Genomic DNA, 27,171 nt, shown 5'->3' on the forward strand with positions numbered 1-27,171 from the left:
AAAGCACAGGCTAGTGTATCCCTTAAGCCTAAGGGGAAATTGTTCCATTTTTTAAAAAATCATATCAGGGGTTGGTTGTTACGAAACTTTGGCTCATGGGAAGGAAATTTTAAGACAGTCCAGAAATGGACAATAATATTTAAGATAGTTGAAGGTGTGTGATATGACGTAGATCATGGTTTCTGTAGTGTACATGATGATTTCAGATCTGGTCATAGGTTTGAAGAATCCTTGGAAAAGACCTTGATGTTGGGAAAGATGGAGGGCACTAGGAGAAGGGGACGACAGAGGACGAGATGGTTGGACTGGACAGTGTTCTCGAAGCTACGAACATGAGTTTGACCAAACTGCGGGAGGCAGTAGAAGACAGGAGTGCCTGGCGTGCTATGGTCCCTGGGGTCACGAAGAGTCGGACACGACTAAACGACTAAATAACACCACCATCATCCCTGACTACTGCCCCTGCTGGCAATGGATGATGGGAGTTGTAGTTCAACAACATGTAGGACACCCCACCACCAGGTTTAGAAAGACCCAGATCTGGAATGCAACAAATCCTTCATCCCTGCTCTTAAGCATTGTGTGTGGTGGTGGGGTGTGTGGGTGAAGAAACAGGACAAACTCTTGGAGAATAAAGAAAAGCAGAAGGGCATCTTGCCCTCAGGGCCTCAGGCAGCGATCCGTGTTACGGGTCTGAAACCACACGTGCCCCGGTCTCCTCACTTTCAAATCGAGCTGTAGGCCCGGCGACCATCGGCGCGTGCGCATGCCTTTGGGCGTCATGGTGATGGCAGGCGGCGCTTACCCGGGCTACCGAGAAAAGGAAAGGAAGGCGGTAGCGCCAGCAATGCTGGTTGCTCGTCGCCCAGTCAGAAGGCAGCGTAAGGCCGGAAGGCGGGCGCTCGCCGTCGCTGCCGGGCCGGGGATACCAAGCAGCCGGCGGACACCGGCCGGGTCGAGCTGCAGCGGGAAGAAGGCCGTGTGGAGGCCTAACCCTTGACACACGAGGGGGCGGCCGTGTGGAGGAGCTGCTGGGCCGCAGTGACAGTTGCGAGCGCCTTCGCCTCCCCCCCTCCAGCGTGCTCGCGGTGTTTTGCGTGCGTGAGTCTCCGCACGCGCCGCCAGGCAGTTGCTCGGCCGGTTCGTCCAGGGGCCCCGCAGGCGCTGCCGCTGCTGTGCGCGCGCACGCGCCTTCCCCTCCTTCCTCCTCCTCCTCTGTCTCCCTCACCCACCGACCAGTCGGCCGACCGACTGACCCAGCGGCGCCATGCGGCTGTGCGGGGCGCTCCTGAAGAGCCCCATCCCCAAACAGATCGAGTACTACTCACGCTTCTCCCCGTCGCCGCTCTCCATCAAGCAGTTCCTGGACTTCGGTGAGTGACGGAGCGGCACCTGCACGCCGCGCCAAACCAAACAACAAGCACTGGCGGGCACCGCCTCCTCCTCCTGCTCTTTCGCTCCTAACCGTGAGGAACGGGGGGCGGGGGGGGGCAGGAGAAGGAAGCCCGCTGCGCTGCCCCGGTGTGTTTGTGTGACGTCACTGAATTGCCTTTCGCAAGGCCGGAGGTGGGGCGGGGGGAGTGTTGTGGACGGGGCGCCAAAACAAGCGGAAGGATCCGGGTAACTGAGGACCTGAGAGTGGCCGGGGTGCGGGGTGGAGGGGCTTCTAAGGAGCTTCCCCAAAGGGTCAAGTGCCAGTGGAGAAGGACTGGTATATAAAACTTATTAGTCGACTGCATTTCAGGAGGAATGTGTGTGTGTGTTTTTTTAGGGGTGTATTGAGTTGGTAAATATGGTTAGGAAAGTTAGGGTTCAGCTGCTGGGCAGGCAGAATCTCAACAGATGGAGCTCCCCACACACAGGAATGTGAGAAGGAGGAAACACCACCTCTTGATTTCTGTGTGTGGTGCAGCTGTTGCAGGCAAGTTCCCTACCAGGAAAACAAGGGGAGGATCCAGGGAAAAGTTGACCAGTGTCAAAGCCAAAGTCTACTTAAGCATTCATTATATTCTCCCAGCAGCTCAAGGTGGCATACGTAAAGTATGCAGATGATTTCCTGCCCAGGTACTGAACAGCAGCTGCATTGCCTGTCTTCAGGCCATTCCTTGGGCCAATTCAGATCTTCTGAATTGATTCGCCAAACCATGACTTATTGGGAGCAGGCTGAAAGGCTCATGCTCCAGCCCACTGAAATTTCCAGGTTTCCTCGAATCACAATTTGCTGTGCCATCCTATCTAGACAACTTTGGAACAATAATGCTCACTTCAAAACAAGATTTCATGATTTAGCAATTTGTTTATCTATATGCTTACCGGTATATCCTGCCTTTTTTTTTATCATGGACCCAAAAGCGATGTATACTGTAATGCTGTTTTGAGGGTTGTCATCTGTTCAGGCACTGACTGAACCCAGGCCTCCTTAACTTCAGTGAGGTGGTGACTCTTGTGGTCCCTTCCAACTCTGCAGTTCTGTGATTCTACACCTGTAGTGGGTCACTTTGGCATGTGGGTAAGACTGGCAGGTGTCAGTCACCTGATGTCACCATGATTCTGTTAAAAAAGGAAGAATTGGGAGTGTATTCTAAGTTCATTTCCTATTCTTCCTTTGCTGGTGTGGTTTACATGCAGGCTAGGTCTGCAAATGAACTTTTTACTTTGGTAGCTGTGGCTTGAATTCTTTTGTAGATGCAGCCTGAACTTAAACCACGCCTGCAAAAGAATATGAAAAATGTTTCTTTGCAGGCATGGCTTGAATTCAGAATGTGGCTGCAAAGGAAAAATTGAGAGCACACTGTTAAGTGTTCTTCCAGTTCTTAATTTTTATCAAAAAAATTAAAAGTTGGCACTTCTTTAGTTTGGCACCTTTCTCTGTTGCAGTACACTTCTGATACTTCTGATACTTCTTCCTATTAGCTGCAGCTTGAACTTCCCCATGTCTGACATTGTATATGATGAAACATGGGCATGGTTTGCCCGGAACAGCCTGGCAGTCATAATTAGGCCCATGAGCTGGAAGTTCCTCACCAGTACCTTATTGGGAGTATTCTGAAAGGGAATATATTCTGAGAGGAAGGAAGTGTTCTATTGGGCTCCACAGGAGAACTACGATGGGGCAGGGTTGTTGTTTTTTAGTTCTTGCTACAGTGATAATAGTGGGCAGTTCCATCAACAGCAAGTTCTGTGTGACTTTGACTTAGTATGCAAAATGTGAGCCTGCATTTTGCAAGGCACTACTATCCAGTGTTGGCAAAGGCATTTTTTGTTAAACCTTTCCCCAAATCTAATTCCAAATGCATTTTGTGTCCTTGCCTAGTTCATTATTTTTCTTTGTTTTCTCATTTTATTATTTACTCTTTTGTTCAGAGCATCAAAACATTATGCTTGGCTGACAGATCAGTATCAGGGAGACACGCACCAGGCATCAGTCACTAAGGGTTTTGAAGGTTAAGCAAATTCTTCCCAGAAAGCAATAGTAATGTGAAAACTCTGGGATCTTATATCCCTCTTCTTGGCCGTGTATGCACTTTGTGTTTTTGTATTGCTGTGGTTAGAAGTGTTTGTGTCTTGGGAATACTGAGCTTTTTTGAAAAGTAAGGGCTTGCAACTACTGTAAATGGTTTTCACTTCCTGGCATCTTCATGGTGTGGAACTCCAAACACTTCACCTTAGCATGTTAAAACAATTACAGCTTTTTCCTACTACTTGGTAGATAGGTACTCAGGCACGGGTGGCAGATGTGGGTGGTGCTGTGGTCTAAACCACAGAGCCTCTTGGGCTTGCTGATTGGAAGGTCAGTGGTTTGAATCTGCTCAACAGTGGTGAGCTCCTGTTGCTCTGTCCCAGCTTCTGCCAACCTCGCAGTTCGAAAGCACACCAGTGCAAGTACAGTCATACCTCGGTTTAAGTCCGCTGCGGTTTGAGTACTCTCGGTTTAAGTACTCAAGTACTTGAGTACTTGAGTTTAGGGAGGCTTTTAATGTTTAATAGATTACTGTATTTTATTTTTCTGTTGGAAGCCGCCCAGAGTGGCTGGGGAAACCCAGCCAGATGGGTGGGGTATAAATAATAAATTATTATTATTATTATTATTATTATTACTCCGCGGACCCAGAAGTGTTTACTTCCGGGTTTCACCATGCGCAGAAGCGATCTGCATGGTCAGCGCACACGCGCTATCGCCCCTCGGTTTACGTACTTTTCGGGGAGCGAATAGCACCCCGGAACCAATTAAGTACTTAAACTGAGGTACCACTGTAGATAAATAGGTACCACTGCGGCAGGAAGGTAAACAGCATTTCTGTGCGCTCTGGTTTCCGTCATGGTGTTCTGTTCTGCCAGAAGCAGTTTAGTCATGCTGATCACATGACCCAGAAAGCTGTCTGTCGACAAACGCCGGCTCCCTCAGCCTGAAGCGAAATGAGCGCCACATCCCATAGTCACCTTTGTCTGAACTTAACCATCCAGGGGTTCTTTACCTTTATCTACTCAGGCAGAGGGAAGTGGATATGTGCCGCTGCTTGATCACCTACAAGGAGCAGCACCTAAGACCCAGCCTCACAACAGCCTTTCCCAGAGAAAGAAAGTCTTATTAGGGGTTGTCAGTTTGGCATGGCAAAAGCTTTCCAGATGTCTTGTCCATGAAGTTGCCAAACAGCCACCAACTTATTGCACAGCTGCAAATGTGTTGCTGCTCAACTACTGAGGCAATCTGTGCCTCCCTCTGCATCTTCAAAGTTGTGGACAATACTAACCGTTTGTCATGCTTGCTAGAGAGCAGGCCTGTTTTAGCTATGGTGAGTGGAACTGTTGAAGGCTGGCCATAGCAACTGGACAGCATATCGTCAGAGGTGGGGAACCTGTGACCCTGCAGGTGTTGTAGACAAATTCCTATAAACCCCAACCAGCCTGACCAGTGGTCAGGAACAATGGGAGTTGTCTTTGAGCAACATCTGGAGGGCCACAGGTTCCACACCTATGATTTTGTGCCAAGCATTGTTGTTTTCTATATCCTTTCTTCTATGGGAAGCCAGCTTGAGCCCTTGCCTGACTAGATTTTTTTTTTTTGAGGGGATATAGTAAGGTTTTGTTTGGACTTGCTTTTGTAGGCTGAGTTGAAACAAAATAAAAAAATTCCTTCCAGTAGCACCATAGAGACCAACTAAGTTTGTCATTGGTATGAGCTTTCGTGTGCATGCACACTTCTTCAGATACCATTGCTTCCCCCCCCCCCAAAAAATAGGTGGTTTTCTTATGAATTCCTGTGGTCCTGTTTTCTCTTTAGTGTGTTAAATTGTTTTGTATGTTGTGTTGCCTTTTTATATAAAGTGTAACGTTTTTGTAGGATGCAGACTTAATGGTCAGGGGCCCCTTTACCTTTACCTTTAAAGTTGTTGCAGACAACTAGATACAATGTTAAGTGTCTGATACTCTACAACATTTTCATTATATACCTGCATCAGATTTTGTAGCAAACTTAAACAATTCAGCATAGTTAGGATCAAACTTCAACGGACTGGCTCTCCTAGATTTGTAAAATACTTTTGTATTTTTGTGAAATATTTAGGGACATGGATTTCTTTCTCTTTCTTTATCTCTCCCTTTCTATCTTGAAAAAGTATTAATAATAATACTGTTTTGGTCAGTGAAAAATAGTCTAGAGAACACTGATGTAAATTAAACTGAAGCACAACAGCAGCTGATAAATGGAACATTCAGCCAAAAAATAAATAAATCTTAATTCTACTTCTAAGTGTTCCTTTATAAGTGAAAAAGCTGACTTTGCAAGTTTGATAAAAGCTTTGTGGTAAGTTTGTTTGGAATAGGAGATAATGCTAGAATAGTGCTTTCCACATTATGTAAACCACTGAATGCAGGAGACATGAAGTTCTCAGGAGTGTGTTAAATATTAGCACAGAGCTATATTATAAATGTTTAAAGAATGGTATAAGGATTTGAATCTTAATAGAATAGAATGAAATGGAAAGCATTGCAGGAAGCTGTATTGAAATGATTGATTGAAACGAGAGTTTTTAAAAAAGCAATTTTGGGGGGACAAAGCATTCCTATGTTCAGGATCCCCCTCCCTCCATTTATATAATTCTATTGTGATTAATAGATCAATACCAGCTATTTATGTATATGTTCATTTAGGGGCAAAATGACCTCTCTGAATTTAGAGGGCATTAAATGGCTCAGGAATTTTATATGATCAGGTAACAAGAATAATAAACCAAGACAAAAACTTGGTTTTTGTTGCCCAGAATGGCTGGGCAACCCAGTCAGATGGGCAGGGTGCAAAATAATAATAATAATAATAATAATAATAATAATAATAATAATAATAATTGAAATTAGTCATGTAATCGATCAATAGTGATGGTATGTGGCCAAGACAGACATCACAAAATTGAAAAAAAACTAATACCTCAGGTCCAGAGAAGTAATGGTTTGAGGAAAAGGGATTTGGAAATAGTAATCCCTGAAGATGTATTTTGTTCAATGTGGAATACTTCCCTACAAATGTCTAAGACTAATGTCATCATATCTAAAAGAGAAACATTTATTTATCACTTAAAAACTTGTTGTTGGTGTTATATAGCCCTCCATGTGGGTTACATGTGCAGAATGTAATTTGAAGATACTTTGAATAAATAACAGGATAACAATTTCTGAGTAATCAGTTTTGAGTCATGTGCATAGAATATTTGGAGCTAGCAAAGATGTCTTGTTCTGGTTTTGATTTTTGGAGGAAAATGGGGCCTCTTGTAGGCATATTGACATAGTGATTTCATATTATCTAGGACCAGACTTAGGTATTCTATATGTTTTTGTGCAGGGACTGCAGTTGAGAATCAATTCATGAAACGATAATTGCTGTTTAAAATGTTTGTGATTAAAGCAGTGTGCAATGCTCACTAAGAAATTTATTAATCACATATGAAGCAAGATGCTTATCTGTATTCATATAGTTTGCAATGACTTGTATGGTCCATAAGGAATGCTGAATTGTGTCTGTATTTATTAGGCATTTTTATGTGCGTGTTGATGAAAATAATAAATGGTGGGGGCATCAAGTATATTTTGATTTTATGTTTAGTGTAAATGCATGTAAGTAAAGAACAAAACAATTTAAAATACATATTTTATCACCTAAAACATTACATTAATGTTGATCGTCATAGTGGTCCGTTCCTTTGAAATCCTTTAAAATTTGAAATCCAAGTGTGGTCTGTTTTCATTATCTAAATTGGGTGCAATTATGGCAAAAAGATAGTGAAAACTGTTTGTAAAGGCTTCAAGTTCTAACATTCTAGGGCTAACACAATCTGAGTTTAAAGATTAGATTAGGTTATCTGAACATTAACTTGTCATATACCCCTTTTGAGTTCCTAAACTCTGAAAGTATGGGAAGGAGGCAAGTTAGTAATTAGATAAAATTGTTATTCAGGATCATTCTGTAATAAATGTAACTTTAAATAATTCCTCAAATCAGTGTCAGTAGCACTTAAGCCCCTTGTATACTGAAAAAATGTGATTAAAAAATTGAGATAAAATTAATGGTTTAACATTGACGCATCAAACACCTGTGACCTGTAGTTCTGCAAAATTTAACCACTGAACTTTTGTTTACTCAATAAACCATTAAATTATATGTGGCAGACTGGTTGCTAATGGGCCAGATGCAGCCGGTTGGACCTCCCTGCCCAGCCCTCAGGATCGCCTCCTCACTTGCAGGTTTTAGGCTTGAAACAAAAGCTTCTATTGGTGTGAATGGCAGCAAGTTTGTTTGTATGTGTGTAAGTTTAGGTGGCCACCCCCCACACTTTGGCCACACTTGCTGTTGACATATGGTCCCTGAATGATTGTCCAAGAGGAAATGCAGCCCTTGGACTGGAAAAATGCTCCCCACTCAGATTAAAATACAAAAAAAGAAAAGATACACATTATATTTTTTCAAAACAAAACGAAATACTTGAATATTTCATCCTTAGGGCTTTGGACAGATTACGTTTAAAACACTCAAAATGTCAGAAGAGCAGACAAAGTTGAAAATTATGTTAAATAATATTACATCATCTAAGTTGCCATAAAAAAATCAGCCAGCAAACCTTTCCAAATTATTTTTTTAAACTTCTGGGAAACTATTGAAGTCATGTCACTTAGGGCTTGGACTTCCTTCTCCGGTTTTATTAAGTGTTTAGTTAAACATTTATTGGAGATAAGAAAGGTGACTGCAAAAAACATTTTCTAAATATATCTTGCTGCTGCTCATTGCTGGGCTTTGCTGTTACTATTTTAACTCATTTTAATTATTAATGCTATATTAACAGGGAAGTTGGAATTTTAAATGAAAGGCTGAGAATTCAAGGAGCCCCTTAGATAGGTGTATTGTCTAGGCTTCCCTGTTTGATTTTATTACTTGCTGCTCCTCAAACTGCACTGAAATTCACTCTTGAAGTTTGCCCAAGGTTCTGGGATAGATAGGCATTGCTTAGAAAGGTACAGTAGTACTTGGTGACCTTGTAGCACAATTGGAAGCTTCCCACGTGCTTCTTTGGATCCCAGCCTAAGACTGAAAAATAGTACAGTAAAGATAAACATTGCACTGGAAGGCCTATTTCTAGCTAATGGGGTGTGGATGAATAAGATACATTGTATCTTGTTTATTTGTTTCAAAATATATTAATGCTCATTCACAATTTTTAGCAGGCTCAATTATATATTCACATAACTTAATATTTTAAAAAGGTTTCTTGGATAATAGCAATTTTTCTATTGGGCGATTATTATTGATGCAGTTAGATTTAGTCCTTTCTTGAGTATTGGAAGGAATTTCCTTCCTGGATTATTGCCTGGGATTTGTCCTTTTTCAAGATCACTGAGCAGAGGTTATACATGTAAGATTAGGTGCATGTTCTCATGCAGTTTCTTGTTTTCAGCAGAGATAAACTGAACTAAGTAGTTGTTTTCCTTCCCTTTAAAATAAGCTCTCTAACAAATTGGCAGCCAGAGTAGAGGTCTCTTATGTAACCATTTTTCTTTGGATTTTGCCAGCAACTGTGCCAATCTGCTTTCTGCCTTAGCAATAGTCTCATGAGATGATGCCCAGTAGATTTCAGAATGCTTTGACAGTAATCATTTCCCACTTTGAAGTAAATGGGATTTCAGCATGGCAGTGTTAATGAATTGCATTTGGTATAATTTATCTACTTCACAATATACCATACATTAATTTCAATAGGGCTTGCATACATTTCCTCTCACAAATTCAGATTAAATGATTAAGTGATACACCAAAATACTACCTGTTAGAGTGCAGAAGCCAGTAGCAATTTTCTTCCTGTGCCAGAGGTTTTCAACCTTTTTGAATCCACGGCTCCCTTTACCAACTACATGCTTTCTGCAGCACACCTGTGGGGCTCAGGAGCCCAGTTATGTTACCCCTTGCCTGTAGAGCTGGTAGCCATGCACCCTTTTTCGGACACCCTCCCTTATGGAGTGTTCCCTCAGCCTCCTCTCCTCTCCCTTCACCTTGGGAGTCCTCTGGACAGCCGCTGCTGCCGTCCCTCAGAGGAGTTGCCCCCCCCTCCAAAAAGAGGTGCCTCCTCACACTGCCCCACAGGGGCATGGGGCTTGTCTGTCCATTCCCAGAAGCAAGGTCTTGTGGATTGGCTGGCTGGGGCCCCTCACCCACTTGCTTGCTTACTCTGAGGCCTCTTCAGATCCTGGCAACCAGCACCCCCTGGCCAGCCCCAGAGCCACCATTTGCCTGCAGAGCTTGTAGTCAGGGCTACTGCAATAAACAGCTGTGATGCCTTTGGGAGGCAGAGATGCAAGAGAACATCAGAGGAGGGAGGGAAGGAAAGAGGGACAGAGCCAGTGTTGCCCGTGTCATCGCTGACCATCATTCAAGGCATCTCAGGGTGCCATGGGACACTGGTTGAAAACCACTGCCCTATGCAAATTGCAGTTTCAGAGGAGAGGTTTTTTTGTCATTATCACAGCAGGAGAAGGGTTATATCCCCACCCCACCCTCTGAGATTCCAATAATTATAAGCCACTCCCCCAGGAACTTAATTTTCACTTATTGTAAAGTGCATGTTAAATGCCAAGACACATTTATCATCATATCTACCTTCACCCTATACTGAGACTTGTTCTGTCAATTTCAGCTGTTACCCTCAAACTAGTCTTTTAGTTCTGTTAGTTTTCTACTAAAGCTATGGGAGAAAATCAGTTCAGAGTTCTCCTGAGATAACCAATTGGTGCAGGACATCTGAAAATAACTCGCAAATATTTTGCTTGTACTTTTAACAACATATGTGAATACTTCATTGCTAATGATATCATTGAGTTATTTTCCATGTAGTGATAAGCAGATTGTTCCATCAGTGAAGGATTTCTCTCCCACAACTAGTGTAAGGTTACCAGATTTTTTTCAATGAATCCAGGGACACTTTTCAACTTCAATGGATTTTGTATGGGGACTGATATGTAAATCCGGGGACTGTCCCCGGGAAACAGGAACGCCTGGTAACCTTAAACTAGTGTGTCATTCAATCCTTAAGTGCTGTCATGAGAACTTGAATAGGTACACATTCTATATAATTAATGAATTTTTAAATATACATTAGTTATGTACATACATTCAGTGTTCTAACTATCTCTTTAAATTGTAATGTGTGTGAAGTGGTTTTTATTCACTGGCTGGTTAATGCTGCAGATCACTGGATACTGTAAATGCATATGCTACTTTTTCACCTATTGGTGCTGAAAACAAACAGTCCAGAGAGGTCAGTCTTAGACCATTTAAATCAATGGGCTTTAGCACGCTTAACACTGGGCTGGATCATTTTATTGGTGTCTTGATCCTTTTTGCTATTTACCTTCTTCAAGATGTATTAAGATAAAGGAATTAACATGTTTCTTTTGTCTTGTCATGTGCAACATGCATTATTGTAATGTTTGGTATACAGTAGTACTCAAATGAGACTACCCTGACTGAATTCAGAAGCAAACACTCCACGTGACTACACTGTTGTATAGTTTCACATGTACTTTTGAAAGATAATATAAGCATTTTTACTGATATCTGTTCCTTTTCATGTGCCCTTGACAAGTATCGTAACTGAACAATCCTTGTCCAATGCTGATAACTGTTCTCCTAACAATATTATTCATTATGGATAATAAATTAAGAAAGCTTTGCAACTTAACAAACATAATTGGCTGCTTGATTTATAATATTTTTAATTGGCTTGTTTAGCTTTACTTAAAACTTATGGTGAGATAGCCAATATTAATTAGAGCAAACCCATTGATTTTAGTGGATCTACTGTGAGTTTGAAAAACAGATAAACCGTAAGTGAGACTGAAAATGTGAGCATATTTATGTAAGAGAGGTTGAAGAATACACTGTCTATACTTGTCTTGATGTGGTTAGTAGCTTTGAATTAAACACATTAATTATGTAAGATCAGTTCTCACAAGAACATCAAATTGCTTTACATTTGTTTTTTAATCAAAAATTATAAAATGGATTTAAGTATAAAACTGACAGTTTATATTGTCCTGTTACCGTGACTTGCTTGTTTTATATGACAGTAATCTCTTGAACACCTTGTCACATGAATGAATTCTTTGTGAAAAATATTCACTATTGTGGGCATGTTTTGTGTTTAGTTGTCAAGCAATAAACATGTATGTGTGAGTAAAATGCTTTCCTTCCTTTTTATTTTCTTCTGATGACATTAGTATTGGCTATAGAGTAAAGAATGTGTTTTTTACATATGCACACATTCATTGTGTGGCAGAATTTTACATCTTCATAAGTTCTGGGAAGGACAGAAAGTTCAAGGATGTTGTTCATGTACATTAAAATCAGTAGGAGCTTGGTTAAATATTCCAAGAGAGTGTTGGGTAACTAGACAAAAGCAAAACTCAAGCCTTGTGAATAAGAAGAGTTTCAACACTATTCTCTCCTATTAATTATGGGGTAAGGACTTGGACTTCATGTTCTTCTTGCCTGTAGAAAGATATGATGGCAAAAGAGAGAGTAGTAGGAAACAAGTACCCATAATTTCCACAGTGATCTGTTTGTACCCTCTTATAATATAGATGCCAAACCCTGTCTACAGTGCTTCTTATATATGTGAGAATTGCTAAAAGCAATTGCTAGCAGTTTTAGTTCCCAAAGTCAGCACTGAAGTTTTATTTTTTTATCATATGTTTTTCAATAGTATTATCTAGATCAGGCTTCCTCAAACTCAGCCCTCCAAATGTTTTTGGCCTACAACCCCCATGATCCCTAGCTAGCCAGTGGTCAGGGATGATGGGAATTGTAGTCTCAAAACATCTGAAGGGCCGAGTTTGAGGAAGCCTGATCTAGACTAATAGTACTATCTGTGTTCAACTCTTAAAACTATTCAACTCTAGTACGGTAGTCAAAGAGCAGTGACCTCTTTTTTTCTCCATGTTTTACTATTTTTTGTTGCACCATCAATCCTGTAATTGTTGTCACAAAGGTCCTAGGATATGAGTAAATTTAAGAACATTCCAGTGATTTAGAAAAGCCGGAGTTTAGTAGCTTGAAAGGATCTGATCTTCTCTGAGAGCTTGTCAGCAAGGAGGTGGGCAGGGAAAAGAACCTGTTTCCAGGCTGAGTAAGGAGGAATGGGGAGGTGTATGAAAGTGTCAGCTGGAGACTCTTGGCTGCATAAACACTTTTGTTTTTCAGCTACCCTTCCCCTTGTGTGTCTGTAACCAGGCCAGGAGATGACTTGAAGTGGAGCAATAAAAAAACATAAGCATTAAGCCAGGTTTCTGAGTTTGGACATGATGATTAATGCAAGCTGAGATTCACAACCTTTAAAACTATGTTGGCCTTAAAGAATCCATGCTTAGATGACTGGGGCAGGTTTGAACTAGATATAAAAACAAGCAAAAGTTAATATGAACAAACCATGGTTTACTACCTCGGCCCCTGCTAGTACAGCTGCATGCAGTTCTAAAACATCTGGAGGACACCTGGTTGGTGATGGCTGGAGTAGGCAGCATTACTGGGCAAGAGGGGCACATAGGCTGACCTATAAAGTGGGTGTGGAGAGCCTTTGGCCCTATGTTTCTTAACCACAACTCCCCTCAGCCATAGCAAGCATGATGGAAGTTGTAAGCCAGCAACATCTGGAGGGCCAAAGGTGGAAAAATAATGCAGACTCTTTATAAAGAAGCATGTGAGATAATTTATTGTTAGGAATAAGTTACACATTAAGAAGGATCTCTGTGACTGGATCGCCAAACTTCTTTATTTTTACTTTTATCTGGGGCAGAATTAGATCAGAGGGGTAAGGGAATGATTTTCCCCCCTTTCCCATACACAGTTTTCCTGATTTAAAATTTTGCTCCCTCCTCTGAAGTTGCTATGTTCCCATTTGAAGGCTTACCTCCATGGCTCCTTCAGAGTAAAAATAACAGTTTTGGAAGATCCAGTCATAGATCTCATTGATAACATGTAGTTAAGCCTCAAGTACATGCAGGATGGTAGATAACTTTTCAACCAGTTGTGTACTGTTTAGTGGGTAGGCAGATGGGTCAGAAATGTTGTGCCATCTCACATCTTGCGCCAGGGTACTTTAGGTTATATTTTTACTTGGTTTCTTTTTGAACAGCTTAAAAAAAATGAACCGCCTGCAACTGGTTAATTAAATCTGTAACTACAGGGCATAAGTTCTCACATTGAAGGGTGTAAACTGGCTGTTTAATAGAGAGCTGGGGGCTATTTTTGACCCTGTTTATTTCAGTTAGGAGTCTACTGTACCTACGGTATAAGTCACTCACTGTTATGTTAAGCTCATGTTCTTGAGAGCAGTTCCGTTTAAAGTTGTGCAGAACTCTATAGCATAGGCTAAATAGAAAAGGTGAACAAAATAAATAAAAATAAGGCTTATGTAACTAGAATACATCTGTAACTAGAATAATTTACTCAGCAATCTTCCTTTTTTATACCAGTGTTTTAATGTCGTCTTAATCACTTTGGACTAGTGCAGGCTTATCAACTTGGATCCCTAGGCTTAACCACAGTGAAATTAAGCAGAACTGGAAGGAGTCATATAGCTCATTTCAGGAGCAAAGTCCCCCTATATTTCCCCATGGATCCTAACAACAGCAGAGCATTATATTAGTATTAACTAGTTCCCTCTTAACAAGGGTTTGGTAACCAGTTTTAATCCATGGGTTCAAATCCTTGTTAAGAGGGAAGACAGGTTAGTATTAACTGCCCTTAACATTGGTACTGGTGTGATGCTTTTAGACAGTTAAGGAAGCAAGGGGAGATTCACTTTTGCAAGTGATTCCAGGAGTCCTTTCCTGGCTATTGTAGAGAGTAGTGGTTGCCAGCAGATATTAATGGGTACTGTTTGTGATGTGCACACAGTGTGAGCCAACCTTGATGATTCGGTGCCAGTGTCTCGTGTGTCCTCAACAGTGATTTTGCCTTGGTGGTGGTAGAATGCTTCTTGAAATTTGGAGGGCTTGAAATTCTGGTAGAGAAGAACCAGCATCTTCTGACCTATGCCTTGTAATAATAAATAGAATGAAAATTTGACACTTTGTGGTAGCCAGAAATGGTCAGTCTAACCAGATGAATATCTGGTTGAGTCCCAAGTCAGTTGTGCTAGTACAGTACAGTAAAGCAAAAATAAGTGCAGATTGTTCTAGCGGTCCTAAACAGTTTTTACAGATTAATTATGTGACAGATAATGGCTGTCATTTTCCAATTCTTGACAAAAATACATCTACCAAAAAAAAAAAGTACATGCATGCAGATGAACAGGCAAAGACATACGTCGATAAATACTTGCAGGATCATATCTAAAACAAAAAATTACTAAGCTATAACAAGCCATTGTCAGGCGTGCCTTAAAGGAGTGAGAAAAACTAAGTACTTAAGGGGGTGTGGAATCTGATTGGGCTGTATCCTGCCAATGTACATTATCTGCGAATAGATGCTGAATGATGTGCTGTTGAACTGATTATAATGGGACTGCCTTAAAAAGTATGACCTTGATTGTGCCAGTTGCACTACACTTAAGGATTTTTCAAATTGCAAATCTTAGTTATTATATGCATAGCAATGCTTTTAACATTATTTCCTGGGCTGCATGAACATAACTTAATCAGTACCTTGCAGCACTTGTTCATTTTGCAGGCGGTTGTCTTTTGTGACCATGACTAACACATTTGCAATCTTTCTCTTGCCTAAAGTGGAATACTGACAGCTCATTACAGGTAAAACACAGGTCTGTGAGTTTACCTGGCCTTTTTGAATATTACTGTGGAGTTGTCTGCTCTTAGGGAGGGGGTGAGAGGAATGAAAATATGTATAGTCTCTAGTCTGAAGCCTTGATGTCTGGCTGTTGGCTACTGCCTAGAACATCCAAGTTGCTCTAAACTAAGTAACAATAAATAAACCTTTACCAACTTTCTGCTAATTTGAAAGTGTTTATAGATTGAAGGCTGCAATCCCGTCTCACCTATTGGAGCCTAAGCCCCACTTATGAGTAGGTCTGTATAGGATTATACTGTAAGGATGCAATGAGGTCAAAGTCGAGCACACCAAAGTCCCTTTAAAAACACTGAGCATAAAGGTAACTTTTAAGCCCATCAGTTTCATACATTTTAATTGGACCAGTGTGTCTAAAGGTACCAGGACAGTGCCCAGTGTTTCCTTTTCTCTGCCATGCTCACCCTCAAACTTAGCACAAAACATGTATTCCAGCGGTCAGCAAAAGTCCACTGTCCCTCAGACCTTGGGGGGGCGGGGCGGACTATATTTTGAAAAAAATATATGAATGAATTCCTATGCCCCACAAATATCCCAGAGATGCATTTTAAATAAAAGGAGACATTCTACTCATGTAAAAACACCAGGCATGCCCCACAAATAACCTACAGATGCATTTTAAATTAAAGGACACATTCTACTCATGTAAAAACATGCTGATTCCCGGACCGTCCGCAGGCCGTATTTAAAAGGTGATTGGGCCACATCCGGCCCCCAGGCCTTAGGTTGGGAACCCCTGATCTATTCTATAGCAGAGCATGCTATACATATACAAACACATATATTGTGACACTAATCCACCACTGTGTTAGAAAAGTGAGTGGAACAAGATAGGTCTGCCTCTTCCTAAAATGATCCAAATACCAAAGAGAATCAAAGCAAAGAAATGTTTAAGAATAATAATAAAAATACTAATGCATCATTTAGATTAATCAAAAGCATTGGATTCATTCTCGTTACTCAGTTTACTCATGTGCTAGATGCAAAAGTATTTTGAAAAGATGTATATATGATTGCTAAATGTGCTTCCATCTTTAGGTCTTTTGACATGGTTTAGCTTACAGTTAGGTAAATAATAAGCAGATAGATACAAATATGCACTTCGATTAGTGCAATCAGGCTGGTGTTGGCGGTTACTGTGGGTGTTAAGTAGTTTGTGTATTGAATTCAGATTTAGTAAACATGAAGGAAACTTGCACTCAAAACCTAGCGTCTGGCTAAATAAAGGATTTTTTTCTTTACATCATGTTTACATTTTCTAAGAATGTCTGAAGAATGAGGGAGTGGGAAAACTAAATTCTGTTTGTCTTTTCAACTATAGGGCGTGATAATGCATGTGAGAAAACGTCATATATGTTCCTGCGGAAAGAACTTCCTGTGCGGCTTGCTAACACTATGAGAGAAGTCAACTTGCTGCCGGACAACTTGCTGAATAGACCTTCAGTTAAGCTAGTCCAAAGCTGGTAGGTTTAAAGAACAGGCAACAAAGCTATATGAACCGAACATGGTGAATTTTGCAAGCAAAATAATCTAGCTGTCAACTGTAGCAATCTTACATATAAGAATTCAATGATTGGGTTTCTGCTCCATATTCTACTTGCCTGGGCTCTTCCTCTACCTTGTACATTCCAGTTCTTCCTTACTCACAAGCTCTAATTTCTCTTCCCTTCATTTTCCTCACTCTATCTGCATGCTCCAAATCCTCTTCCTTTCTCTCAATTCACGTTCCACCTCCGTTTTCATGATTTGTTCTGGGATAGCAAAAATGACATCATTAAGAATAAATTTAAATTTGTTGTGTGTGTGTGTGTATAAGTATATTTTTGAGTAAGTTGTTTTTGCAGTACATGAAGTTATTTGGGTCATGAAGAAGACCTATGGTAGCAGGGGGAAGTGTTAATAAGCTACATCTAAAAGACTCTAGGGAGAGAAGGGAGAAATGGGTGAGACATTAATGGGGATTAATGTGAACAAATGTGGTTTCACCTACTTAGGCACCAGTCCTATGCACATTTAACCGAAAGTAAGTTTCTCTAAACTTGATGGAACTTTCTTCTAAGTAGACATTGTATAGATAGGATTGTACCAATGCTTCTTTTTGGTTAGAGATGGTATTAAAACTCATGCGCTGAAAACCTAGTGCATTTGAGGTTATTTTGATGCTAGACATGGTCTGTTTCTTACATGGGATTTGATCTCTTGCAGAGATGCTATTAAAATATGTAAAATGTTTTCCCTTTACTGAGAAGAGTGGAAAATTATAAGCTTATTTTTATTGTTTTAATAGATTTTTTGTTTTGTAACAATAGTGGCTTACAAAATCAAATCTCAAAAGTAAGATAAAATATGTCTTGGAAAGCCAAAGAATCTAGGATAGAAGCAGCAGAAATCAATTATAAAAAGTCTTGCAGAACAGTAAGTTTCAAAGCTCTGATAAAAGAGGAGAGATGGGACTTGGAGGACCGTTCCAGGTTTAGAAGATTTGAATTAATTGTAGAATTTCCTGTTATATGAAACAATATCTACAGTTGTAATTGTAAATAGTTGTTTTCTACACAGTGCATATGTTATAAATAACTCTACAGTTTTCCACTTTCAAATAATTTCTGGTGTTAGGTCTATGTCTAAAATACTTTTAAGTTCAAGTGAATTAATTGAAATCTGAATCAGTTGGTTCAAGTATTTAAATAGTAATCCTTTAATTTACTTAATTTTTGCTGGACAAAATTTACAATATCTGCATCATATCTGCATCATATTTAGTTGACAATTTTTGTAGGTTCTAATGCCTTCCAGTGTTTCAAGTCATTATTAGTTAAGATTCTAGCTTATCTCTTGCTTTTCCGCTAGGTGGTTTTTTTTTTTGTTAATTTTGTTCTTCCTATGTGTTTCAGGTATATGCAGAGCTTTCTTGAACTTTTAGAATATGAAAATAAAAGTCCTGAAGATCCACATGTTTTAGATAAGTAAGTGACTGCTGTTTCAAACAAGTCAATGTGGAAACAGTATAATGATATTCTGCCGTACTGTAGATGAAATCAGAATTTTAGTTCACAAAGTTTGCTGTTGTTTCATGAAAACTTTTTATTGGAACAAATTACTTTTGTTAGAACAAATAACTATATTGAAAAAGACTTTTAGTTTCTTAATAATGCTGTATTGTATACATGAACTGATCAGGTATCTGTTTGTTATTTCCAGCCTGCTGTAGTTTAAGGTGAAGGTGAAATGTTAAGTTGTAACCTCCCCTTAATAAGAAAAAAGAGGAAAATGTTGCCATTGTTTCTAAAGGAAATGCACTGTATATGTAGCCAGATGCATCTTGGAAGTCATATTCTGCAATTGCTTGTACAGTTAAATTGACAAAGTGACTTTAAGAGAGAGAGAGAGTATTTCCTGTGATAGATTACATAAGAATCCCATAAGAAATGGATTTCTATCTTTGAAAAGCAGTAAAAAATATTGGTTTTATTTTGTGGAGATGATGAGAGTATTAGCTTTGGGGCTCTGAACAAGTGCAGAATTAGGACTGAATCAAGGTTTGATGAGGCCCTAAGCTACTGAAGGTAATGGGGCCCTTTATATGTCCAGCTGTCCTTTGTCAACAACAAATTGTCACAGTTTTTGTGTTTAATACATGCTATATGGTGATTTATGGAACTAATAGGTATCTAAAGCCATTTGCACATGTTGCCATGAAACCAGTCCATACAGAATGCAGGCACCCTTTATATGGAAATGAGCAAACCAGTGATATTTCAGGGAGCAGGCTAGCAGGCAGGGCCCATTACTTACATCATAGGAACCTTCACAACACAAAACACTGTTGCTGTATGTAGGTTTTATTTTATTTTATTTTTATCTTACATTTTGGAAATGTATATCCTTTCCTTTAAAAAATTTTTGGGGGTCCCCAAGAGAGTGGGGCCCTAAGCTATAGCTTGTTTAGCTTATTTGTAAATCCGGCACTGTGCAGAATCCATATTTCAGAGTATATATAGTTCACAAATAATATTTTATTTTCTTCTCTTGTCATCTAACATCAGATATGATGAACTTCAAAGTCACCCCCTGTCATTTATTTGGGCAGGTATGGTTCACAAAATAACTGAAAAGTCAAGGTAAACAATAAGGTTATGTTTAGAGACAGTGTGACACCCAGGCTGATCATATGTGGACATGTAGGAATAAAATGGCACAAATTCGCATTGATGATACTTGAAGTTGAAATGGAGTCCTGAAAATGAACCTATTTTTCCCCTCTACTAAAAGAGAGTGTTTTTCATAGCCCTTCTTAGAAGGTAGTCTATATAATACAGAGCAAAAATCAAGAAAACCAACTTTATTTCTTTATATTGTATCTTTATTTGCCACTTCTCTACATGTTAGAGGAATAGGATGCCCTTTAATACTTAGATCTCATGTACAAAAAAGGGGGATTCTTTTTTCATTTGAAGCAGTGAAGTAGAGAAATGGACTTCTCCTGGCCTTAACTTTCAGATCCTCATAGAATCAGCAGGATCTAATCTAGCTGAAGCTTTTAAGCATTAAATAATTTTCAAGAAGGAGTGCTTGTCCAATCAGCAAGGCAGGTGAGTAGGTTAAAACCCTCCTTGTGCAATTTGAAGGTTTTGAGGTTTGGGATTAGGTTGTTACTGTTCAGATTTCTCAGTTATTATTTTTAGAGTAATGGATCATTTGGAAACTGCATGAGGAATTTGCGGAGGTACTTAAGCATTGCTGATTAGACACGAAAATTGCAAGTAAGATACCTTTTAAAAAGGAGCACTCTTTCACAATCAGAAATGTATGTTAGAAAAGTACCTGCACGGAAAATGGACATGATTTTATTACTTGATAGGAAAGGTTATACCCTGTTTCGTATTTACATCATGGCAGCCCTCTAGGCTAGCAAAACTTCCCAATACAAGAAAAATGGGGGAAACTGGTAAAAATGTGTGGGGAATTTGCATAGTTAATGGAAGTAACTTAGATCAGTGTTTCCCAACCTTGTGCCTCCAGCTGTTTTCGGACTACAATTCCCATCATTCCTGACCACTGGTCTTGCTAGCTAGGGATGATGGGAGTTGTAGTCCCAAAACATCTGGAGGCACAAGGTTGGGAAACACTGACTTAGATAATAGATTTAAGCATATTCCAACCCCCCCCCTGGAAATATTTAGTATTGTCACCAGAATATTCAAACTTGTAATTATTGGAAATGAGGGTAGCACTGCCAAGTTGGACCTGCAAAGGGAAACCATGCTGCTTCACTTGGGAGGCTAGTTTTCATGTATTCTTGCTGAGAAGACCTATGAATTTAAGTAGATTTGTACAGATTTGGATTTTTTGCACCTTCGTGTTTTTGCTTGGTAACAAGAGGAAAGAAATATGTAGCACACAATCTGCCCCACTTTCAAGTCTGGTTCCCATGCTAAAAGGTTACAGACCAGTTTGAAAAGAAAAGGGCTGGGATTTTAATGATGATTGCTTAGCCAAGGACTGGGTTGTGTGGCACAAGCAATGAATCTTCTGTCTATTATTACTGTCTTGGGTATTTGAGAGTATAGTAAAATGTGGTTCCTATTTAACTCTCCCTACTTTTTATCATTATGTGCTCATTAACCCCTCTTTTTCCCCTTCACCATAATTATGGATTAGATAAACAGACAAACCTTCAGTAGTTTTATAATCTGTGTTGTACAACTTCTAACAGTACCAGTACTAAATGAATGTTGGGGTGTGTACACAACCATAGATACGGTAGTTTTAGATGTGAGTCCACTATGGTAGTGTGTGTACCACATGTTGGCTAGATGTTTGGTCTTCTCCCCTGGATCAGTTTTGGATGAAACTTGTTTTCTAGTTTGTAACAGAAGTTGGATTTGTGCAATGCTAATTGACACTTCTTTCAGTTCTGAAGACATTTTCCAATGTCCTTGGAGCAGGGCTATGCACAGTGCTGGTTGGCTGGCTCATGGATCCAACCCTTGTCACCTGAATATTATTTTGAAATGTTAAACATATGTTTGAACAGTGTGAATTTTATGCTTTATAATTGCAAAAAGTGGGATGGAAAGCACTTAAGAAAGAAACTAAAGCAGACAGCCCACCTGATTCAACTGGGGGGGGGAGTGGGGGAGTGATGAAGAGGAAAAGGCAATCAGCACTGGATTCACAAGCTATGTGTTTGACCTTTAAGGTGCTGGTGGGAGGAAGAAATAAATAAAACTTGCACCTGCTGCTGTTTACAGGTATATTTGTATGGAACCTTAAGTAGTAATAGCAATTAAATATGCTTGTATGAACATTAACTTTAAAAAAATTGAACATTTTTATGGTACTTGGAAACAGCATGTTTCTGTTTTCAGATCCCTTCTCCTTGAAAGAGTTCCATGCCAGTTTTTAATAATTGATCACCTGCTATCTTTATATAGACGGCCTCATGTTCTATGTATTTCCTCCCTAAATAAGCTATGTATGTTCTACTGTGATCAATTTAATATGTAAAACAGTGTCCTTCTGTTCTTTTTATGTTACCGATAAAAAGGTTGGCTTAGTATTATAGATGGAATTGAACAAAACTCTCCTTCTTTTTGTTCTTTTTCTCATGTATTTATCATGTTAAGTAAATAGTTGTGTTGCCAATTATAAAAGTGGAAGAAAACATGAATTTCCGATGCTTCAAATATCAACTGGTGTTTTGTTTTCAGCTGTTTATGTTCAATTAGTTACAGCTCAAACAATTGCTTTAGGGTTGTATATAAACAGTAGTTAATGTTTATCCAGTATATTTAATCTTTCACCAGTTTTTATAGCACGAATAAGTGTTATTTATTTGACAGTCACCATCTATTTAGGAATCAAATGTAGAGCTTCAAAAGCCCAGCGCAAAATCCTAACACTGCCTAGTTCCTTTACTGCAGGCCTCTCATTTTTGCAGTGTTATTTGTATACCGCCTTCCATTTTCAAAGCTAACTGTAATGTCTGAGCTAGTGTTTTCACTAGTCATGGTTAAAGCCAAACCACAGTTTGTTGTCTTGGTTAGAAGTAGATGATTTGAGCTAATAGTGATTAGCAAGCATTACTGGGGCAGAAAGATTGCTAGCCATGGTTAGCTCTGAAAATGAAAGGTAAATTTATGAGGTGTGAGAGATCAGTGAGGTAATTAGACTGAGAGTGTATGACTATTCCAAGCCACTAAGTAGCATTTATGACCAACCAGGGATTTGAATCCACCCTGACCTGGACCACTCTAGTTTCATGCCCACAGCACAGCACAGCACAGCAGAGTGTGATGCACTTGGGGGACCCAACCTACTAGTGTAAGATTAGTTGGTATAAAAGATCAGGCAGAATTACTTCTGCACCAAACCGAAACTTGATAGCCTCCAATAGTTTCAAGAAAATGAAGAGCCCCTCCCCCCCAAACTAAAATGATGTTAAGAGAAATTCATGCTTCATTTGTCCCTTGCTCTTAAACATAACCATCATAACTTTATTGTAATTGATGCTGCCAAATTTGGAAACAGCAGCTGCTCTTTTGGAGTCCTTCTGGATCTGAGATTACATGTTTTGAAGCATCTCTCTCCCATCTTTCCAGCTCCTTACACAAAGTGAAGAATGTTGGTGGTGCAACTATGAGGCATGAATAGCTATTTTATTTTGTTTTGACTTGCATGAGCAAGACATTTAGCAGCGGCACAATTTAAAATATGCACATGTGGTTCTTGATGAACAGATTGGCTTTCTTGGAGTACAGAAAACTTTCTGGGATGTTATCTGCAATGTGATGTACTAAGGTATATGGTGGTAAAGGCTCTGGTAGTGATCGGATGAACTGTCCTAATGTTATAGAGGGGCAGGGCAGACAAAAAGTCTCTGTCTGCAGAAGGGCTTAAGAAAGAAGCAGGTAAAAGGGAAACGAGAAGGCCTTAAAACCCAGGAAAGCATAGGAAACCCAGGAGATTGAGGCCATGAGTTGCAGAGGTAAGGAAGGCAGATGTTCAAATGATGATATGAAATAGCCAATCTAATATTCAACTGCAGCCAAATATTTTAGTACAATGTGATGGTTCTGAAAGTTTTGTATTATGAATGAATTTTAATGGTGTCATCTAAGATGCAGATTTTGTAGTTAACTATCACATCTTGTTTCTGATTTCTCTCTCTCCAGCTTTTTAGATGTCTTAATTAAAGTCAGGAACAGACACAATGATGTTGTTCCTACCATGGCCCAAGGAGTGATTGAATACAAAGAAAAATATGGCTTTGACCCTTTTGTCAGCAGTAACATCCAGTATTTCCTAGATAGGTTCTACACCAACCGCATCTCATTCCGCATGCTGATTAACCAGCACAGTAAGTATCTGATGTCCATTTAGTCTTGGACAGGCTATTGGCATTCTTGCTTGTGAAGCAAAACAGACCGGACCAGTTTGGGTTATGCTATAGCAGTAGTTAGTTGTAAAGCATAGGAAGAATGTATACAGTAGGAAGAATAGTATACAGTACTTAAAAAAACCAACCAAACACATTTTAATCCTTGATTCTCAAACTCTCTCTCTAGTTTTTAGTATCCCTTTATCCCAACACTCCTCCAAGGATAATTTTATAAAAGTTGGTCTTCCTCCCACCCCTTCCTTTATCCTCACAATAGTTCTGTGAAGTAGTTTAGGTTGAGAGAGTGGGACTGGGGCAAACTCAACCAATGAGCTTTGTGACTGGGGATTTGAACCTAGATCTCCGAGGTCCGAGCTCTTCTCTCTTAACTCAATGGCAGCTAACTCCCATCATCCCTGACCATTGGATATTCTGGTTAAAGCTAATGGGAGACCAACAACATCTGGAGGGCCACTGGTTAGTTCCTCTTTCTCTAACTACTACACCACTCGTGTCTACTGTAAGGCAAACATTAGGCTAGCAAATAGACTTAAGAAGTTGGAACAACTTTACACAATTTGTGTCATTCACCGTGTTGTGTGCAGCATTTCATGCTGTTCTGCCATTCGAGCTGCTTAAGTTTTTAAAAGGATCTGGGTATGAAGGAGCTCAGATATAAGTGGGGGATGGGAGAAAGAACTGGGGTTTTCTTTGGAGAAAGACAGTGTTGGAGCAAGGGGAAAAAACATCTTGTCTCAAGCAGGCTTTTCCTGAATATTTTCTTATTAGCTTCTTGACACTGGGGTGGGGTGAGGGAGTCTGGAAAACAGTTTCATCAGAAAATAACTGAGGTTATGGATTTTAAAAAAATTATACAAGGCAGGTTTCTGGATCCGTTATCTGGCGAAGTCAGAAAGGGACACTTAATGGATGCTTGCTTTGGCATGAAATAGTATTGCAGCCTGTGCATCAGTCAGAGAGCAGTGCCATGCAGGGTGTCTCCAAGAGCTGAGTGCCAAGTCAGTTCTTAGCAGGCTGTGGAAAAAAAAAAACCCAACCACGAGTTGCATCTGACCGCCTATCAGTTAAGGAAATCCATCCTTCATTGTTTTGTCAGTGTGACTATGCTAACTCCCACCCCTAGTCTAGATAGCAAACACACAGAAGGAACATTTTTTTTGCAGCTATAAAAGTAGCATTTGCTTAATATCAATCTGTTCAAATGCATTATGGACTTGACCTCATCTGCTGAAGTTATTCTGTGCAAATCATTCCCCTTATCAGTATTGCTGTGGTGATTGCAAATAGCTTTTGTTTGCTGGTGTTTGAACAGCTGTAAATGTTTCCAATCAATTGACCCTGCTTTCGCCAACCTGGCACCCTCCTGCTGTTTTGGACTACAGCTCCCATCAGCACCAGCCAGCACTATCCCACTTAGTGCTGAGCCTGTTCCTTTGCTTTCAAATGGAAAGCAAGAAGGTTAAATACAGAGGAATGACCCGCATAAAATTATGACTAGCCTTGATCTGAAATGCATATGCCTAGCTGGAACAGTCCCTAGAGCCATTTGGCACCAAATGGCACCCAGAAATTAGTGAGACATAGGGCCAGTGAAGAGTGACAGGTCCTATTACAGCAGGCCTGGTAAGAGTTCAGCATTTGGGGGCTAGATTAATTTTAATTAATTTTAATATCCTTCCATAAGTGCTGAATTGCACAAAGCTAACCCTGCTTTCCAAATACTAAAATAATTTTGAGTCTGGTGGAGGCAGACCCTCACATAGAGAGTACTGGTAGTGATTTTCTTGTAATAATATACAAGAAAACTTTAAAGCACATGTTGCCATTCCAGATTGTATATTTTGTTGTAATCTTAAATACACTGCAGTTCACATTCAGTTTACTGAACAATGTTCAGATAATTCCTTTACCCTTTGTCTCTCTTTGGCTGTGTTTAGCACAAGGCTATACATGAGTCCAGTGGGGGGGTTATTCCCAGATAAGTGGATATAGGACTGCAGCCGTTGTCTGCTAGCAATGTTATGCAAGATGTTCCCAAATAATTATTGCTAATACTTTCTCCGCTTCTAAGACTAGGATTGCAGCAACTGTCAGTCAATATTTTCTAGAGTTGAGCCAAGTGAAAGACCCAAATTTTGTGAATGCTTTTACACCCTTCTTCCATTTCTGTTCATGCAGTGGGGACAAGGCGATAATTTCTGTTGACCCAAAAACCAGTTCAATTTGTTATGTTTTGCTACACTGTGCGGCAGTAATAAAATAAAATAAAACCCTTCCATCAGATGTCAAGGAAATAAGCAGTTATCCTAATTTTAAGAGACACCTGAAGGCAGCCCTGTTTAGGGAAGCTTTCAATATTAAATGCTGTACAGTATTGTTTTAATATTCAATTGGGAGCTGCCTAGACTGGCTGGGGAGACTCAGCTAGATGGTGGGCGGGGTATAAATAATAAATTATTATTATTATTATTATTATTATTATTATTATTATTATAAAATAAAAATGTAAGTTACACATTTATTTTAAATTAAATATAATTTAAAAATTAAATATAATTGCTGCTTATCAGTATGAAAGAAAAGGGAACAAGGAAACAAGGCCATATGCACTTCTTGCCTATCTATGTTAGGTGGTGATGATGTTTTTATATCCATCTCACACCCATCAAAAGCAAACTTTTGCGATCAAAGTGCAGCACAGCAGTAGTATTTTTTGCCTTTTGAAAGGCTTTAAGAAGTGTTACTCGCCATTGGATTCCATTACCCTTTAACTGTTTACAAGATGTTATTTCAATTAATGTCTACCTTTCCTCTCATTTTAGCACTACTTTTTGGTGGAGTCACTAATCCTGCTCATCCCAAACATATTGGAAGTATTGATCCTACGTGTAATGTAGCTGATGTAGTGGACGGTAAGAGTCAACACAACAGTTGTTTTTGGAACTTTGATTGCAAGGTGTATGGGTAATGTCTTGAACCATTTCTAATGGGAAATCCCTCATCTATCTGTCAGTAGCCTCTCCTTTTCCTTGTAAGCTCTATATATGCACTGATACCACCCATGGTTAAGGGTAATCAGCTTCTCCCAAAGCAAGATATACAAACTCACTTAAAATTCTGGTTAATTTGGGGGTTCCAGTCAGTGGTAATGCAGATGTAAATCATGGTTAAAACTAACAAGCGAAAGGGAAAGAATTGGTTTCAGAAAGGGAGGGAGCATGAAATTCCAGGAGACGTGTTGTTTATTTATGTTAAAAAACATAAATCAAATAAATAGCACAGTCCCATTGGTATTGAAGAGAGCTGATTCTGTACTGTATTGATATTTCTTGTCACTAGATGGAGGCATAGCATAGTTAAGTTACAGGAAATATAATCTTCAAGACATTTCTGAAGTTACTTCAATTTTCTTTTTATATTTTGTTCC

The 27,171-nt window shown here is 39.6% G+C and overlaps 1 protein-coding gene across 1 annotated transcript in view; it reads left to right on the forward strand.

The window, feature by feature from the left end:
* The first annotated feature begins 860 nt into the window (after window positions 1-860).
* The window catches only part of PDK3 (pyruvate dehydrogenase kinase 3), a 39,151-nt gene continuing 12,840 nt past the window's right edge, over window positions 861-27,171 (forward strand). Inside the window, exons 1-5 of the mRNA XM_035115347.2 lie at window positions 861-1,373; window positions 16,662-16,803; window positions 18,235-18,306; window positions 23,518-23,702; window positions 26,567-26,656. Of these exons, the coding sequence (XP_034971238.1) occupies window positions 1,268-1,373; window positions 16,662-16,803; window positions 18,235-18,306; window positions 23,518-23,702; window positions 26,567-26,656 (595 nt within the window). The 5' untranslated portion in view covers window positions 861-1,267. The remainder of the gene's footprint in view (window positions 1,374-16,661; window positions 16,804-18,234; window positions 18,307-23,517; window positions 23,703-26,566; window positions 26,657-27,171) is intronic.

This window comes from Zootoca vivipara, chromosome 4 (assembly GCF_963506605.1).
Source record: "Zootoca vivipara chromosome 4, rZooViv1.1, whole genome shotgun sequence".
Taxonomy (NCBI): domain Eukaryota; kingdom Metazoa; phylum Chordata; class Lepidosauria; order Squamata; family Lacertidae; genus Zootoca; species Zootoca vivipara.